This window comes from Pezoporus wallicus, unplaced genomic scaffold (genome assembly GCF_028554395.1).
Source record: "Pezoporus wallicus isolate ANWC-B61680 ecotype Strahan unplaced genomic scaffold, APGP_CSIRO_Pwel_v1 contig_2492, whole genome shotgun sequence".
NCBI classification, from domain to species: Eukaryota; Metazoa; Chordata; class Aves; order Psittaciformes; family Psittacidae; genus Pezoporus; species Pezoporus wallicus.
Window position 1 is genome coordinate 1,744,907 of NW_026637796.1, and position 19,303 is coordinate 1,764,209.

Genomic DNA, 19,303 nt, shown 5'->3' on the forward strand with positions numbered 1-19,303 from the left:
AAAACTCTGTTTTCTGCTTTAGAAACCAGTAAATGCTCAGGATCTAATAGAATCATAGAATAGTTAGGGTTGGAAAGGACCTTAAGATCACCTAGTTCCAACCCCCCTGCCATGGGCAGGGACACCTCACACTAAACCATCTCACCCAAGGCTTCGTCCAGCCTGGCCTTGAGCACTGCCAGAGATGGAGCATTCACAACCTCCCTGGGCAACCCCTTCCAGTGCCTCACCACCCTAACCTCAAAGGAAGAGGAGGAGACTTCCCAAAAGGGGTGGAGGTAGGAGATGCTGATACCAGGTATTTGAATTTGATTACTTACCTGTAGGTGAATGAAAACACAGTTGAGACACAGAGAGTGATTTGGTGAAGAACTCCTACAGATTACCTGGGCTTTAGGGATTAACCAGTTGGTCTTTTTGGAGTAATGTGAGGGATGCTTCTGACAAACTGACTTGTCAGACCATGTGGGGCTGTCGTGAAAGTGGCCTGTAAATAGCACTGTCAAAATAATTTTACTGTTTGTCCCCTAAAGGGTTAGTTTCCATCTCTCTACTGCTTTTATTGCTATGGAGGCAGGTATGTGTGTTTTGGAGGCATCCTACATTTGCTTGTTTCTGGTCTTCTCCAGAAGCAAATGTCCTGGCTAGACACTAGGCCATTTGTAAATAATTAGCATGTCTCATTGGTGTTAGAATGAATTAAATTTCTGATGCAAGTGAAGACTTAACCAGAGAGGAGGAGTTTTTGCCATTTATATTAGTTCCAAGAAAGGATGATCTTTGCAAACAGGGAGTATTTCAGCATTTTCCAGCAGTTTCACTGCCCACCTCATTCTGCATATAATCTTCTCATGAGCACATGAAACACTACAAAAAGCCACAGTTCAGTTAATTTCAATGAATGGACTTGAATCAGTTAATTAAATCTGAGGAGTTTATTCCATTTTAAGTCTCCTTATGGAGACAGATTAAATTGGAAAGGAAAATTCGGCTTCTTTAACAGTTTCTCATCCAAAAGGGTACTTCTGCTTTTTGGGTTTGTTTTTTATTGGCCTGGACTAGTCTTACTAGTCAAGTAACTGGTCAGCTGGTTCAAGTATTACCTTCCTTTGATGGTAAAAACCTCTTAACCTAAAATTTTGAGGCAGGTTTTTTTTTTTATGTTTAGCCATCTTGTAGTGCATTTATAGCAGGTGATTATGTCTCTCCTTCAGCTTAGTTTTATTAAACAAGCCATGTGGTTTTAATTATTCATAATGAGGCTAGAAGGGTTCTTGCCATCTCCTTATGAGTCCTTGTTTCCCTGACTGTTTTAGAAGCTGTTTGCTGTCTTCACTTCTTAACCATGGCAATCAGATTTGTTAGTTTGGTTGGAGTTTTTCCAGGGTTTCGTAGGGTAGCTTTGAAACATCCATATCTCTGTTTGAAATTTCTTGACACAGAATTTAACTTACTTTTTCAACTCCTAAGTAGGTAATCAGTTCAGTTGCAACTTAAGCCATAATTACAGCCAGTGTTTAGAAGTTCCACAAGAAGGAAAGTTCTGGGCTTCATCTCAAAGATTTGAATAGCACCGTGGTCAGGAGGGGGGAGTTGGTTGGTTTGGGCTTTGTTTTGGTTTTTTTTCAAAGTATCTTATTGCCAGTAGCTGAAAGCTTCTTGTGAACAGCAGAATTTTTTGTATTTTGGGGATTAGCCTGAGCAGTGTGTGCATAGTTCTTTTGCCACTAAGCTACTGCCAATAGAAAATTAAGTGCCTCTTTGGAGATACTGATTTTTGCATTGGCGAGACCGTGTGGAAGTGGCTTCACAAAATGCAGTAAAGCAGATTATACTCAGTGCTCACAGATCATCCTTAAATTATGTTCTTAAGTATTTGAAATCAAAAGAACTATAGAGTAAGAGTTCAGTAGTTTTTAAAAAATAGTTGCCTTTTCCTCTTGGCTTATCTTAGGCTTTCAGAGAGAAGAATAACAGCCTGGGAATAAAATCCTTTTTTTTTTAAACAAACAAACAAATCCCCAACATAATCCTAAAATAAACACTGTAGTGCAGTTTGGGGTTGGGGTACTTTTCCTTGTTGCTTTCAAAACCAAAAAGGTGCCCTTAGTTTCTTCCCACTGTCACCACCCCAGTGGCTTTCAAAATGATGAGTTAAAATACAGATCTTCTGTTTGTAACGTCAGTGAATAACTGGAAAGAGGTCAGTCTTGACAATTCCTATAGCATAGCAAAAGTTTATCTATCTTTCCATCCTTGCGGCTTCTGGGTAGCAATGGTGAGTGATGGTGACAGCAGTTTCTAAACTGGTTACTCGTTTCTGATTTTGGCTGTTTCCTATAAGCTATGTTAAGGTATCACCCCAGCTATGAAGATGCTGCAGGCAAATGATGCAAGTGCTTGAAAGCATTCTGCTTCAAAAGCAGTTTTAGAAATAGCAGACTAAAGCACTAAAATACATCTCAACATTTTATTTCTTTTTTTCCCCGAAAAGAAAATTGTCTTTAATTTTGTACATTAGAACTTTTGGAGAGTATGTTTGCTTCTCCATTATTTCTGATTGATATTTACTACTGTTGACACCTGTTGTGTCATTAGGTGATGTTATAAGTGATAATGTCATAAAGTGAGGTACCTCATAATACAGATTTCCATCTAGAGGATGTTTGCTTCCACCTTGTCCCTAAGTGTAGTCTTGTTTAATCAAATATGGAAATTGGTCCAGAGCAGAAAAAGATGTAACATTTTCCCAAATCTAAGCTACAAATCTGAGTTATAATATGCTTAATTCATAGAATTGTAGAACAGTTTGGGTTGGAAGGGACATTAAAGGCCATCTAGTGCTAGCCCCCCTGCCATGGGCAGGGACACTTCCTAGACCAGGTTTCTCAAACCTCAGTTAAGTGGCCTTAAACACTTCCAGGGATGGGGTATCCACAACTTTTCTAGGTAACCTGTTTCAGTGTCTCACCACCCTCACAGTGAAGAATTTCTTCCTAATATCCAATCTAAATCTACCCTCTTTCAGTTTAAAGCCATTACCCTTTGTCCTATCCCTATATTACCTTGGAAAAAGTCCCTCTTCACGTTTCTTATAGGCCCCCTTTAGGTACTGGAAGACTATAAGGTGTCCCTGGAGCCTTCTCCTTATTACAACAATTGTTACAATATATGTATGCTATAAACATCTGTTTCTTGAGCCCTTCAAGATTTATAATTAGATCCTGCAAAATGTTACATGTTTTTCATTCCTAGAAATCCCGCATATCCTTGCGATCTAACTAGATGTAAAGCTATCATACATGATCAGGACATGGGTGATTGAACAGCAGGAGGAATAGAGACAGAGAGATTTCACTTGTAGCCTTCCTTAGAAAAATACATCACAAAGCTATTCCTCACGTGAAAGAGAATGGAAACTGCTTTAAAAGTTACCATTATTTTCCAGGTTTGTAATGCAAGAGTTATGTATTGAATTATCAGTATTTGCTTTATTAAGATGTAGTGTACCAAAGGGTTGTGTTGGGTGCTAGATTTGTACAGGATTGGGAAAAGAGAAGGTAAAATATAGGATCATGTTTGTTTCAAATCAAAGTATCTTTTTGGCCCATAAAGTTTCAGTATTGATGGTGACTTTGTCTGCCATAGGTCTGTTGACCAGGAATTGTTGTTAGAGTAGTAAGAACATAAATAGCAATTACATAACAGGAGGATAAACGATGCAGATGGGAGTTGTGTGGGTTGCACTTTTCTCTTGAAGCAGTAACTGCTTTGTGAGTGCCATGAGCAGCTTGTTGCATGGGCAGTTTAGGTGCATGCTGGTGACCTCTCCTCACAGGCAGGTAGCTTCCTCCCGTGACTGCCAGCTGGGAGAGGTGGTGCTGGAGCCAGCATGAAATCACAACCATGGTGCACCCAGTGTGCTGATGTTGCCTCTGAGTAACAAGAAGTCATTTCCAAAGTTGAAACAGTGATGTTAATGTTGTAGCTACTCTTTCACAAGTGTTGGCCATGTTTGAGAAAACATGAATGTACTTGCCTCTTTTTTTTAATTTTTTTTTTTTTTTTTTAATGATGCTGTTTCTTCCAGTGGTGGCTGTTTCAAGAGTATTCTGTTGCTTGACTAGGTCAAAATGCCACTGTCATCATCAGCACTGTTTCTCATGGATATGCATGGTGCATTTTTTTCTTGGCTGGGGTCTGTGTATGGCATCTTGCTGTACGCAACCATTTAACAAGCCATGGTTGTTGATCAGAACGTAGAATCATAGAATGGTTTGGATTGGAAGGGACCTTAAAGATCATCTAGTTCTAAGCCCCCTGCCATAGAGAGGGATACCTTCCCCTAGACTAGGTTACTCAAAGCCCCATCCAACCTGGCCTTATGTTAAATGTGGAAGAGTGGTGTTTTCCTGGTGTTTCTTAATGGCACAGGTCTACTTTTAAAGCTGTTCTGTCAGCCAGTCCACATTAATTGACAGTAGCTGGGACTGGCATCCAGGCATCTTGCTATTCCTTATGTCTGTATAATGAAAACCAGAAGAACCTAGCTGCTGCTCTAAGAGAGATTTTTTTTTTTTTTTCCTTGGAAGACTCTGTGCTTCCTGGCATTTTAATTTTTCTTATTTTTAGTTGTATTTCATCACAATTCATTCTTTGTTTTGTGGTGCACCACACTGGGCAAGGAGTGCTTTGTGTATGACTGATGGAGTCCTCAGGAGTGCACAGAAACCAGGGGAAGAAGCAGTCTTCATTGTACATATGTCCCACAGGCAGAAAGCTCCTGTTGCCATTCTGCAGACCAATAGATCCAGTGCTCAGGCAGCTCCTAGTTTAGCTCAGCCTCTGCTGATATTGCTGGCAGGCGTTCCCATCAGCTCACTGGCATCTTTGCTAATATACTGCAGAAGTAATCACAGCTTGCAGCCTTTCATACTCGCCACTGGAGACCAACCGTTTCAACTCTTAACATCTAGCATCTGTCAGCTCCAGCTTTAGAATGGCCCACTGGTTGTGTACTGCCTTTCGAATGTCTGTTCATCATCTTGGTGCTACAAAATAAACTGATCAGATGATATTTTTGTATTTCTCTTCAATTATTTGCATTACCTTGTCAGTTTAGGGTAGCTGAGGGGAATAACCTGTTCTAGTCTGCAGTGTCACAAAGCTTGCCACTTCATTGCGTAGATTTTTAATGAGAAAAACTGAGTGTGTTTATATATGTGCACGTATATATGTAAAAATGTGTTACATTATGTATCGTATATACACAGTCTGAAAACAGCATAGTACAAGCTTACTGTATTATTTGTCTGTTATAGACTTGCTGAAAGGTGTATTTATGGAGGAAGTTAATTTAAAAATTAATTAAAATGGAACATTGTGTGAATAACAGAGCAATATTTAGGTAGCTTTAGCCAGCATGTATTTTGGTATATATATTTATTTTGGTATTAGTTCTGCCTTTAAATTTCACTATGAAAAAGCAAAAGTTTTCCTTGTCAAAATTTCCTGCATTTCATCAAAGAGAAGAGGGAGTGGGAGGCAATACTTATCTCTAAAGAGATTTAAATACAGGAGATACGCAGTACATCACGCTGTGTTGCCTCTGTGTGGGTATGCATTATTCCATATGGTTGAAGGTGATTGCTCTGTGGTGCTGGAGGGAGGCAGTGTGACATTAAGGCAGTGTGAATCCTCAGATGTGGTCTACTGGGGCTCAAGATTTCTAGACTAAGGGTGCATATTTATTTGAGCCTTTTTCAAAGAGTGGGAATTGATCAACTTCATTGACTTTGGATCCTGTTGTAAACATAACTTCTGCAGAAACCAAATTACTCTTAACAATGTTGCTTCTGAAGAGACATGAAATCCCGAATCCAGTGGAGCCAGAAGGTTTTTCTCCATTGATTCAGCAAGGTCAAGAGTTCACCTAAAGGCTTTTTTGTTGTGGTTTGGTTTGCTTTGTTTTGTTTTCGGAGGTTTTTTTAAGTTGGATGTCAAGCATATTACCCTTGAAATTATCACTACAGGATGACATAAAGTGCTGCTGGCTGCCTTAGAACCACTTACATCTATCACCCTGCAGAAAAGCCCACATCAGAAAAATACCACTTTAAGGTTGAAGTTAAAAAGTGCAGAGCATGATTTTTTAAGAAATGAATGCACACATTCTTTCATGCCCTGTAAACTCCTGCATGGCTTGTCTTTACTGACAAAGCATGTGTGTTGGGGTTGTTTTCATGTGTTGCAGAATAATGAAACCTGTGTGAATTATCCTAACAGTTCAGTTATTCTGCAGGATAGATCCTAATTTGAGCATCATTGTAGCTATCATCCTTTATTAGTTTCCAGTGAAAAATATTACTGCCTTTTCTTCACTGAAGAAGTAGGTTTTTATTTTACTGTATTAAAATGAAATCTAAAACACCCTTAGCTCAATCCAAAGTGCATAAACCCATCCCTTTAGAATGTAAAGTCAAGGTATCTGCAAACCATCTGAAAGCCATTTCTTTACTGAAAAGACTGGAGAAAAGAATAAAGCAATTTAAATTTCTTCAGACTTACATATAGCAAAAGAGTAATTGTAGAGAAATAATAGTGTCCCTTCCATTTTTTGCTCAACTGACTAGATCTTTTACTTGATTGAGAAATACAGTAATAAGAAATTGAGATTCAAAAAATCTTCAACCAGCACAATAGTCCTGCAGCATTTTCTTGCCTTGAGAGAGCAGATTTGACCTCTGGCTGTGAGCCAGCAGGAACCACCGAGGCAGAAGAATTAAACTCAAAACAAGAGAGGGACTTTTGTCATTCTATGCATTGGAGTCTGTGAGTCTGAAAAATGAGACTCTAGTGTCTTGGAGAAAGAGTAAGGGACTGTGAGAGCACACAAAGTTCAATATTGACCTCTAGAGAAGTAATTTGTTCTAAAGGTTATTCACAGTATTTGTAAAGCCTTTGCATTTTATTAATTTATAATCATCTGATTGCAATAGCAGTTACAGGGGATTTCTGCATTTTGTTGTGACCTGAGTATCTGTGTGCTTATTTTTGTTCTGCATGCACATTTTCAGCAATTCAAATAATACAGCATGAACTGCAACAGAAAGCTGGAAATGTTGAAAAATCTCATTAGCATGTTTTTGATTCTCCATTTTTAAGTTTTTGTAATTAAAATTTTCTATGTGACAACTGTCAGTATTTGAGAAAATGGGCGCGTTGCTGTCTATTCATGTCAATTAAATGGAAGTGTTTGCTTGTTCATTGATTGCATAAGATCTTTTATTCTTTTGTTACTCAGTTTAGCTTTGATCATCTCCAGTATTTTCATCTGGAATCAGTGCAAGCTTTCTTGATGTAGAGCAGGCAAGTATACTGGAACATACTTCTTTCTCAGAATAGAGTGGCTCTATTTTATGATACTTGATCTTCCAAAGCACAAAATATGATACTTTATTTTATTTTAAAACTCTTAAAGAAATGCAATTTCCAACATTGTGTTGGCTGCATGAGAAATGGTTGACTGTGTGACCTACATGCTGTGTCTCAGGCACAGGCCTGCTCAGTGGTCTGCAACAAAAGGTCTTACTAAATACTGTAATGATTTACGTATGTCTGCAGGCAGATATAACCTTGAAAAAAACAGAAAGGGAAACTACTCAGAACCATGTCCTGTAGGTTCAGAAATAGAGAAGAATTTAGTAGCAGGAATTTAAATTGCCAAGGCAAACATATTCTAATATAGATGTTCATAGTGGCTACCAAAAGCTGTGTGATCTGAAAAACAATCAGCCCATGGTTTTGTAATGTACATTAGGTGGTTGGTCTCAGACTAATTTTCTCGTACATTTTCTCCCTGTAATGGGATCTTTTCCACCCATGCCCTTATGATCCATCCAGTTTCCAATGCTACCCTACCATCAGTCATACATAATTCATCTCTTGGCCTCTGTCTAGTAGGGTATTAGATTTTCTTTGGTTCCTTTGATTTTATTGTTGTTAATGTTACACGCTTAGCACTACATGAGCAACAGTCAGTGTGTGGCATTTGCTGACATGCAGAGAGCAGAGATTTGTCACGGTTCTGTGTTCCTGCCAAAGCTCCTTCAGGAGTTCCTCTTGGAAAATCTGGTACAAAGCAGAACCCTACTCTGAGGTAGAAGTTTTGCTGTGCCAAAGAGCAGAAGCGTGGTCCACAGTTCACTCATTCCTTCAGACCTACAGCTCCCCAGCTTTAGGCCATGCTTTAGGTCAGAACTGCACTGTGAGTGAGGTTTACAGCTTTTTAGAGTTTGGATTACCATTTATGAGTTTGGTTCTTTGGCTACAGATCATTAACCCTTCAATATTAATTGAATTTGCAGTCATGTGAATATCTGTTCTCCAGAACTGTAAAGCTGAGCAGTGGTACCTGTATTTTCATTTCTGTTCACCTGCCTTTTCATGGGGCAGTGTGTGATAAGGTGGCCTTTTTTCCTCTGTGTGTTTTCTTTACGCAATGTCCTGTGTATCCTGGCAGGAAATGCAGTGTCTCCAATCAAGGTGAATGTACATACTATTAATGTACCATGGTTTAAGTGATGTTTTTTCATTCACTTTTCTCTGACACATGGTGTTTGTGGTAGTATTTTTTATCATTCCAGTCTCAAATAGCAGTGATCCAAATACAGTACACAATTCTTGTATCTCTTTTATCCTACTGTATTTATCAGCTTTCTTTGGTTTTCTTCAAACCTGTTTTTCTTTGCCAGGTCTTGGAAGGGGTCTGGGGACAGGCAGTTTCCCTTATCTTTATTAGATATTGTTATTTAAATCATCCTATGTAGAGTTTTGATTTTAAGATAAAGCAGGTGGTCTGACCAGGCACAGGAAACTGTAGGATTTCATTTTGTAAGTTAATACTAATAACATATAACACGATATAAGAGTTATTTGGTTATTCTCTGACAGACAAATGAAATTAGGTAGACTACTGTAAGCCAAAAGCTGGCATCTGGGTTACTTTGACATTATGATGGGCTAGTAATTATGATTTCCCAGTAATTATCTGTGAGCCTCAAGCAGAGGTATGTAACCAACTGGCATTACCAGGATTGCCTGTTTTACTGGGCTCATAGACAAGGAGAGCTGCAGCCTTATTTTCAGTTCGGCTTGTTGTCCTGGGTTCAGTAGTGGCAGTCATTTTTCGCCTTCCTAGTGGCTGGTGCAGTGCTTTGGTTTTGACTTTCAGCCTGGGAACAGTGCTGATAACACTGATGTTTTTCGGTGTTGCTCAGTAACGTTTACTCTGACCAAGGACTTTCTGAGTCTCACGCTCTGGCAGGAAGAAGTGAAAGCCGAAAGGAAGCAGAGACAGGACACCTGACCCAAACTAGCCAGAGGAGTATTCCATACCACAGCATGTCATGCCCAGGATGTAAAACTGGGGCAGTTACCTGGAAGGGCTAGGTCGCTGCTCGGATCGGGCTGGGTATTGGTTGGTGGGTGGTGAGCAGTTGTATTCTCTTCCCTTGTTATTTCCCTCACCATTATTATTATTGGTAGTAGCAGCAGTGGTTTGTGTTATACCTTAGTTACTGGGCTGTTCTTATCTCAACCCATGGCAGTTACATTCTTCCAGTTGTCCTCCCCATCCCTCCAGGAGCTGGCGGGGAGGGGGGGGCGGGGTATGGGAGGGGGTGAGACAGAGACTGAATGGTTCTGATTTACAGCTGGGCTTAAAGCATGACAGTTCTTTTTGGTGTATAGCGTGGGGCACGAAGGGTTGAGATAACGACAGATTAGACAGAGCATGTCTAATCATATTTGTGATATGCATTTATTGTTTTGGAGTAATAATCATGCGTCACAACGCTGATTTATTGGCTCTCAAAGTTGTTGCTCTTGATCTCACGGTTTCAGCATGTTGTACCTTACTTACAGCCAGTATTTGCTGTGTTAGTGTTTATCGGCTGGGGGCCTTGGGCTAAGGTTCTTGTTTCATTGTACTTTATGGTAATGACTTGAAATTCAATAGAATCATTGATCATGAAACTGATCTGGCTTGAATTCCCAGTGTGGTCACCACCTCTATACTTTGGGAGGTATATAGTAGAAGTGTATAGCAATTACGCATCTTTTTCCCCTCCTTGGGTGGTCAGCCTATGAGGGAGACATTCCCACACACCCCTGCAACAAGTACAGCAGCTACTCAATCTCCAACCATAGCAGACAGCGCAGCTACTCCAGCTCCAAGTACAGCAGCTACACCAGCCACAGTGACAAGTACAGCAGCATCATTTGAGAGTTCTGCAAGTTTTGGATGGCCTTTGGGTACCCTTGAGACCTGCCTGCTGATTGTAATGGGGATAACCACGTTGGCACACATACAGAGTGTGTTTTACCCACGACCGTTCTGTCTGATCTCGAAAGTTAAGCGGAGTCACGTTTGGGCCTTGTCTAGGTTAGATGACGATATAGGAGGAGCAAGAGATTTTCCCCAAGGCTGGACAGTCATGAGTGGCAGGGTGTGTGGGACAGCATGGGCAAGTATCTAGGCCAGTGGGCCCCTCCCGTGCTTTGGAAGCATTGGAGATGGAAGGCAGCTGTATGGCGTCCCCAACGACAAGCTGCAGAAACTGCTGAAAGGGAGGGTGAATTATTTTGAGCCTGATGGTCCCATGACACTTCAGGCCATCAGGGCAGAGATGCGGCATATAGATGGACTCATGATCAAGGGGTGGACTTAGCAAGGGACACTGTTGCTGAGTTTATTCATGTGTGTGAACACTGCACAGAGCTTCTCCTGTGCTGAAAGACTGTTACAAGAGATGGAGCCCGACACCATGGACCGGATGGACTCGGCAGCTTTATAGGGATTGGTCCATGCACTAAGGAATGATCTCGATCTCCATCTCTGTCTCTCTCTCTGTGGGTGTATATATATGTATATATATGAGATACGAGTGATGGTACATTGAAAATGTGGGATCTGAGCGTGACATAAATGGCATGGAATAAGGGGTGGATACTGCCCTGGGTTGAGCAGTAGCAGTCATTTTTCTCCTTCCTAGTGGCTGCTGCAGTGCTGTGTTTTGACTTTCAGCCTGGGAGCAGTGCTGATAACACCAGTGTTTTTAGTTGTTGCTCAGTAATGTTTACTCTGACCAAGGACTTTCTGAGTCTTATACTCTGCCAGGGAGGGGGGGAAGCAGAGACAGGACACCTGACCCAAACTAGCCAAAGAGGTATTCCATACCACAGCATGTCATGCCCAGTATATAAACTGGGGGCAGTTACCTGAAAGGGCTAGATCACTGCTCGGTCGGGCTGGGTATTGGTTGGCAGGTGGTGAGCAGTTGTATTCTTTTCCCTTGTTATTTCCTTTATCGTTATTATTATTGGTGGTAGCAGCAGTAATTTGTGTTATACCTTAGTTACTGGACTGTTCTTATCTCAACCCATGGGCGTTACATTCTTTCGATTCTCCTCCCCATACCTCTGGGAGCGAGGCGGGGGGATTGAGACAGAGACTGCATGATTCTGATTTACGGCTGGGCTTAAACCACAACACTTGTTTTGACTAGATTTTAGTTCCAGCAGAAAAGAAGATTCAGTGAGCAAAGTTCTTTCAGGTCAAAGGAAGCACTTTGTCTCTTAGCTAATAACTATCAGTGCTGGGAGCCAGAGAACAATGATGATTAGTGGGTGAGAGAATTAAGCAGTTCTGCTGTTGTGGCTAACTCGGCTAGCCCTGTTTTAGAATTGGGTCATACCTGATGAAAGATAAAAGGTGGTTTGTTTCTGCTGGGTTTTGTGCTCTTTTGTTATAAAGAGAACCTCTGAGTCAAATAAGGTGGGAAAAACCCGCCAACGATAAAAGGTGAAGTGGATCTCATGTAATACAGTTGCTGGCAATATACAGAGGGCTGCAGAGCTCTGTGCACGCACTTCCACTGTTCTTCCACCCCATAGCTGTGTGTATAAATACTTCTGTTACACTCATATTGAATGCGTGGTATGTATTGCATGTTACTCTGAGTCATATTTTCTGGAGCTGAAATCTGCATGAAGAACTTCATCACTTGTTAATCATGCCATCACATGTATTCAGTTGACCAAGAAGTAGAAGGTTTTTGGTCTTTGCATATATTTTGAGTGACAGAATGTGTCTTGTATGTGTATACTCAGGTACATGTGTTGTCTCATGAGTGGGGTGTTGGGTCTGTCTGGCTTTTATTGAAGAGGTTTTATGTTTTCAGTGGGTCTTTGGGAAATCTCTGTGTTTTGATGAAGCTGTTCAGAAGCACTTTATTTGGCTTACAGTATGGGCTTGTAAAACACACAAGCAAAAGTTTGTTGGGTACCAGAAGCCAGCAGGGTTTCTCATATCTATCTGGCTTGGAAGCACCAAGAGGGAGTGGAATCAGGGAAGGAAACCAAGCCCCTTCACAAGAGGGGAATATTAGGATGTACAAAAGCATCCCATTCAGCTCACTCCACTATCATGACAGTGGGCTGGGAAGGGAAAGAAATACAGTGGATGCCACAATTGGGTAATTTTAAAAAATTTAAAAAAAATGGCCAGGAAAAAATACCAAAATAGTTCATCATATTTACTAATAAGAGATTTGCCGCTTGTCAACTCAAACTGATTGTCTTTCATGAGGTTTTTGCCTTCTTAAGATACACTCTGTTCATTGCATCTTTGTGTTCAGAAAGCAGCTAACACATTACAGACATGGTTGAGATATGAAGAATAATGAGGAAGCAGTACACTTTATATATTTGGTTCTTCACCTCTTTTAAGATGATGTAGAAAATGTTTCTCTGCTAGTATGCTGTTATTCAGTTTAATGTTAAAATACTTGTAAAAAATTTCTTTCTTCTGGCACAGGTAAAAATCTGTGTTTTAAAAGCTTGCAAAGATAAATATTTAATACCCTAATGGGCATCACAGCACTTTCAGCAAGACTCATGAGCATTTAATGTGCCAGAAGCAATTCTGCCATCTTGAGATTAAATGACCTTAATAATTGCTAAAAAAAAAATTTTAGTACCTCTTGTAGCCCTGAAGTGAAGAGCACCCTGAGTGCTGACCTCTCCTTTGTTTCCTCTTTCACCTTCTCCTTCATCTCCCTTTAAAATCTGAAAGTCAGCACTTCCGTGGGTTTCCAGAAGAGCTGGGTCAGGAAGCAGCAACGTAGGAGAATTTGAATATTGGTTTCCTTCTTTGCAAAGCAAAGGAAAAAAATTAGTAATACATCCACAAAAAGAAAGAAAAAAAGGAAGGAGGGAGAGGCACATTAATCTTTTTACCCACTGATGAATTTTATTCCTCCCTTAGTTTGCCAAAGTTGGCATGTTATGCATATTTAAAATACCTTGGTGTTTTGGGTCTTGTTTTGAGGACAGTGTTTCCCAAATGGCACTCCAGTGGTGGTGTGTGAGCTTGATCTACTCACTGACTTCACAGCAGTTTTTAGAAGGCAGCAAACGAATATTCAGTGTCAGCTTTTGAGCTTGGAAGCTGATATATTTACTGCATCTCAAGAAGAATGATTAATTGGTAACTCCAGCATGGACCTGCTGTTGCTGCTCCTGGACTGGGTGCCTATGTGATAGGGTCCTGCTGAAGGCAGTGGGTTTCCCAGCAGCCACCAGTTTCAGCATAACTTCAGGCAGTTCCCAGGATCATTGCCTGCTTTCCCAAGCACCATTAGGATGCTCTTGACAGCAAAGAAAGCACTGTGTCACAAGGCGACAGTGCCGAACAATGAGTGTTGGTCTTTGCAGGGTTAAAGTTGTGACAAATACATAACAGGGAACTGGATTAACTGAAACAATTGCAAGTCAGTTTGCCAGAAGAGCATAGCATTCCAGGGCAGCATAACATTTTAGAAGAAACATATGAATAACACTGAAGCAAGCAGGGGTACCAAGGAGTGAGAAGTAAGTGACATTAATGCTTGATACATCTTGGCAAGGGGAGGCTTGGGATGAAAGAACAGAGATGTTATAGGATGTCAGGTTTTCAGTTATTAATTGTAAATTGTACTTTTGGAACTTGTTCCTGCCAACTCCTCTACCTCTGTAGACATTTTCATGGTTAGCAAAGAGGATTTGGATGTAAAAAGTGAGTGCAGTCAGCGGTGGTGGAATCACTGACTCGAGCACAGAGTCACAGGGAAACCTGGATTGGTGTGGCTTGTGCTTTTGAAATGTATGTGAAGACTAAGACTGATGGACAGATGCCTTATTTTAAGATGATTGGGTGGGATTTGATTTGGCAGCATTTGATGGTGGTGTCTGTTGCCATAGTAAGTACCCAGAAGACAGTAGGAGTTTGGTATCATTCAGGAAGTATTATTGCTGAACCTTTAGGAACCATCTTAAATGTTTGGTGTGTCCATTAAGGAGGTACAGCAGTCAGTCTGCTGTGCATCCATCACTGGTGGCGCATTGCCATTTGAGAGTGAGATACCCATACTGTTCTCTGGAGGAAATCTTGGTCTTGTAGACAAGCTCCTGTTCACTTAGTGTGAGGTCTGTATGTCACCAATCATAAAGCCTGAGAGCAAACATGCATGTTTTTTTCCAGAATTAGTTTTTTATTCTCTAGTAAATGTAGGGTAGAGTTGGTGCCATTCCGTTTCTCCCATTTAGTTTTGTTTGCAAAAAGCACCATATGTGCAAAGTAATGTTGCCTTGGCTTGTTCTGCCAACCAAGTAGTCTGGTTGGCTAAACATCTTTCTGCTGAAAAACTGTATAATTAGGTTGGTTTATTCTAAAGGTCATTTTTAATTTCTTCTAGAAAAAAGCTGCTTTCCTCTTATGATAGGTTATCCTTTTGTTAGTGCTTTGAGTTTGTTATCATTTGCTACCTTCATTAAACTTACTGCAGAAATGATTACTGCAGTCCACAAAACAATTTCAGTTTCCTGGTTAAAAGCCAGGCAGTGAGTGTGAATCTCACAACAGACATAATCCACTACTATTTTCTTTCTTTTCAATTACAGCTCTAGATACTAGCTAAAATTTCAGTTCTACTATATCTGTAGTTACGCTTTTTCCTTTATTTCTCTGTGTTTATATATATCATACTATTTACTGCTCCCTTGTTTCCTCTTTTATATTAACAGAAGTATTTTTATTATAAATCATTACTGTTACCTCCATGGATATCTTTCCTGGCAAGTCGTGTATTCTTTGTTGTTCCTTCAAATGTTTTCACCCTGACATTCTCAAATTATATTTTAATTTACTTATTCTCGAGCATAAGAATAAGTAAAGGCCTCATCTACAAGGCCTTGATTTTGTTCCCCTTCTAGCTGGGGTTCTTTAACCTTACCTGTCTATAGTTTCTGTTGCACAACTCGATTTCCATAGCTGGATACAGCAGTGTGTTGTGTACTCCAGTACATCTTCAAATGTTTTCTGGTTTCTTTTCAGTGCTTTGCTGTGCGATCCCTGGGCTGGGTGGAAATGGCAGAAGAAGATCTAGCTCCTGGAAAAAGCAGTGTTGCTGTGAACAACTGTATCAGACAGCTCTCTTACTGTAAAAACGACATCAGAGACACTGTTGGCATTTGGGGAGAGGTAAGAACAGGGTCAGCTACTTCTCTTGTAACATCCCTCTCATGTAAGAAAATGTCTTGAAAGAACAACTCTGTAGGCAAATATGTGCATGCTGTGTGCCTGGGATTTCCCTAACCCAGCTGGCACTGCCAAGAAACATAAAAAGGGCTGAAGAAAAGTGCTGCCATTTTTGTTCTAAACTGATCAGGACAGCAGCCCAAAGATCGCACCTTCATGTTTATGTCTGTGCTGGTATACACCTGTGGAATTACAGGGTTGGGTTCAGACAAACCAAAATCAGTGGAGGTCTTTCTCCTGATGAAGGTTTGAAAGTAGTGCTTTGGAACAGCATTTTCAGAGGTTTCAGTGACAAAAGGGCTTTAAGGAAACCCAGATTGGTGTGGCCTGTGCTTTTGAAATGTATGTGAAGACTGAGACTGACGGACAGATGCCTTACTTTAAGATAATTATTTTATCAGTTTTTCAGAAGGAAGTTAATTTCATGTCATCAGTCTGTTGGTTCCTCTCCAGTAACTCTTGAATCTGTTTACCAGTGTCATCCAGTTTTGAAGGATGCCAGATTCTCACACATTGAGGGAAAAACAGAGAGCCCAGCTCTTCTCTTTCTTGGTTTGTTGATGGGTCAGTGCACCTTCATCAGCTAAACCACGCAAGCTCTGTGCTTCTTTCTGATTTGGGAGGAAAGACAGGATAATGCTGTGTGATCTCAGGGGGAAACATGATGAAGGAAGCTTGAGGTATTGTGGTGTCAGAAATAGATGTCTGAAATAGATGGAGTAGAAGGTGTGGAGGGATCAGTAATTGAAACAAGAAGAAAGGAAAAGGTAGGGTTATAGTGGTGGGACATATAGGGAACATAGAAGACAAATCCATAAAAAAGCATCATTATTTGATTGTTCATGGAACAACTTAAACTTCATCCAAACCTTATTCTCTGCCTCTCTCCTGACATGTTTTAAGGAGGTTAGACTAATGTCGATTTACTACACACAGTTTGAATGCCAGAGTGATGTAGGAGTGAATGTTGGAAGCTTCACTTGCATGATCTAAGTGAAACATCACTGCCAGACAGAAGAGGAATTAAAAGAAAGGCTTACCTATTTCAGTAAAAATTTTAGGAAAAATATCCTTTCGTTTCGCAAGTTGTTGTTGCAGTCCAAGGCTTGAGTCAGCATCCTGGTTACAGCCACAACAGTACAGAGACACTTCAGAGGAGGAACTGGGAGAAAGTGCCTGTTTAAAAATTAAAACTGTGTTTTGAGGAACACATTTGGAGTGTCTGTTTAAAGTAATTTCAGAAGGGGTTTTCTATGTAAGAAATATGTATTGTACATATAAATAAATAAGATAAGACTGGTCTTCTTTATCCTTCTGGGAACAGTCCTATTTAGTTAATACAGCTAGACAAGTGATTGGAGATGTGTCAGTCATGGACAGACATAGACTTACTGCTGATGCTGGGTTGAGAAAAACCCAGTCTCTTTATGTGTGTAAAGTACATGGGGTTTTCATCCATTTTTCAGCTGGAAGGACTTTGATCAACTTGAAATATATCTTTTTACCTTGAAAATGTGTGCTTTCTTTTGGTTTAAGAGTTAATGTTCACATTTTTCCATATTTCTCTCTGTCAGTCCCATTGTTCTGTGTTGGAAACCCTCACAGGTTTTCAAGACAAACTGGTGAAAAGTTTTGGTCTTCTTGAATGGAAGTTTTAATTAAGAATGCTGTTCATTAAAAAACATAAAATATAGGCCTGACAGAACAATGCGGCACTGTGCTTGAATAGGTGGCCCCTGAAGTAAATTGTCTTCTTGATTTTTTAAAAGAAATCATTACAACCAATCCCATTTTTCTGCTGGCAATGTAATGCTTCAAGAGTGATTGGAAAAGACATGTTTTAGAGAGGAATCTGAAAAAAGTGTGTTTGTCACTGATATAGCAGGTGCAGCATGCACAGCAGGAATCTGTTATGAAGCTTAGAACCAATGACTGCAGAGACAGTTTTTAAGATTGGCTAAAGATTTATTTTAGCTAGAATATAATGAAAGTGAAATTTGGTCTGGGACCATCCCCAAGTTTTCATGATTTAAAAACACAAAATATAACACAACCCCCCCCCCCCACACACACACACATGCTAAGTAAAATCCTGAACCTGCTGCAAAAGCTTTGTCACTGGCTTTAATTTTGGTGTTTCATGAAATTCAGGGAAATTCCCTGTAAATTCCTATATTCCATGGTTCTGTAGTAAAATCTAAGAAGAAAAACTTAACTCATCTGTTTGTGATGCTACTTTTCCATGCATTCTATTCATGTATAATTCAAATTCACTTACATGAAAAAGGATCATTGTTGCCATCGACCTATATGCCACAATTTATAGCACTTCCCTGAAGGAGTGTTGGAGTTGAGCCTGCCTTCCTTTATTCACTTTCTCAATGTGGCTGTTCCCTTTCCCTGTCATGGACCATCAGGCCTCTGCAGCTCTCCAGGAGTCTGAAACACTGAGGCTCATGTTCAAACTCCCATTCTATCTGAATAATTTCTTCTTGCCCTATGCAGTGTTTTTATCTCTAAAATAGCCTTTGTATAATAAGGCAACAAAACTTAGCAAAATATATTGCTTCTGACTGCAGCAAAGCTATCCCTTAAGCATTGCAAGGATAATTTCCTATGATTAATGTTGCTTATCTGCCTATTCTCCCATCTTTTCCAGCTAAATTGTATTCAGTTTTATTACCCTAATCCCAGTGTATTTTGCATGATGAACAGATTTTACCTTCTTTTAATAATTTCCTTCTGGAACAAATACGTAAGTAGAAATGGGTCCAAAAAGCAATCTTTGTGACACTTGGTAGCATTCTTCACACAATCTGTTTACTGCTTCTGTTCTCCAAGCAAATTTCTTACCCTTTTTCTTTGTGATGACTATTTTCTGTTTGGTTTTCTTCATCATCCTGGCCTGCCTGGTGTCATCCTGGCTTTTGTTTTTTATCACTTGTGTTTCTCTTTCTGTATGCCATAGGCATTTCAATGCATCGTTATAGCAGCTACATCTGTTTAAGCTTTTCTAGGAGCGGCCCATGTATCCAGCCTTGCATCCTGGCCACAGCTATACTTTTTGCATCAGGCAAAATGTTCTTATGTTGGCATTGCATAACCAGCCCACATCCCCTGCCTCTCCCATACCGCCTCTCGGCGCTTCCCCTGCCAGCTCTGTGTCACTGTTCCCCTTTGAATCCCTGTTAGGAGATTTGGGGGTGAGAGAGGTGATCAGTAGTGACTGCCCCTTGCCGTCTAGCCTGGAAACCCTGGAAGCAGGCCCTCCCAGGGTGACATGAATCTATGTCTTAGACACAAAATTAGATGTCATTAAAACCTGAGCCACTGTAACCAAGCGGGAAGAGGGTTTCTATGTCACTGAGGTGAAGAAAGAGGTTGTTGTTGAAACATTTGTCAGTAGGAAGTCAGACCCTTTCCATTCTTTGCGTTCATTTATAGGTTCTGGCACAATAGAGAGGAAATAAATTACTCTATATTTAGCTGATAGCTTCCACGTTCTTATCAGTAGGAGCTTGTCTTACCTTTCAGAAATAGGTCTAGATGATTTCTGTGGGATTTTGTGTTCTGCGGAGTAGGTGTGCAGTCTTTGAGAAGAGAGCTATTAGACGTGATAAAACGGGTAGCAGACCTTCTTAAATACTAGGCATAGGAGGAAGATTA

At 40.3% G+C, this 19,303-nt stretch overlaps 1 protein-coding gene across 10 annotated transcripts in view; it reads left to right on the forward strand.

Annotated features, from left to right (window-relative positions):
- Positions 1–19,303, forward strand: part of APBB2 (amyloid beta precursor protein binding family B member 2) — a 112,533-nt gene that overhangs the window by 52,075 nt on the left and 41,155 nt on the right. For all 10 annotated transcript variants that reach the window (XM_057407536.1, XM_057407537.1, XM_057407542.1 and 7 more), the window contains one exon: positions 15,434–15,580. In XM_057407536.1, the coding sequence (XP_057263519.1) occupies positions 15,434–15,580 (147 nt within the window). The remainder of the gene's footprint in view (positions 1–15,433; positions 15,581–19,303) is intronic.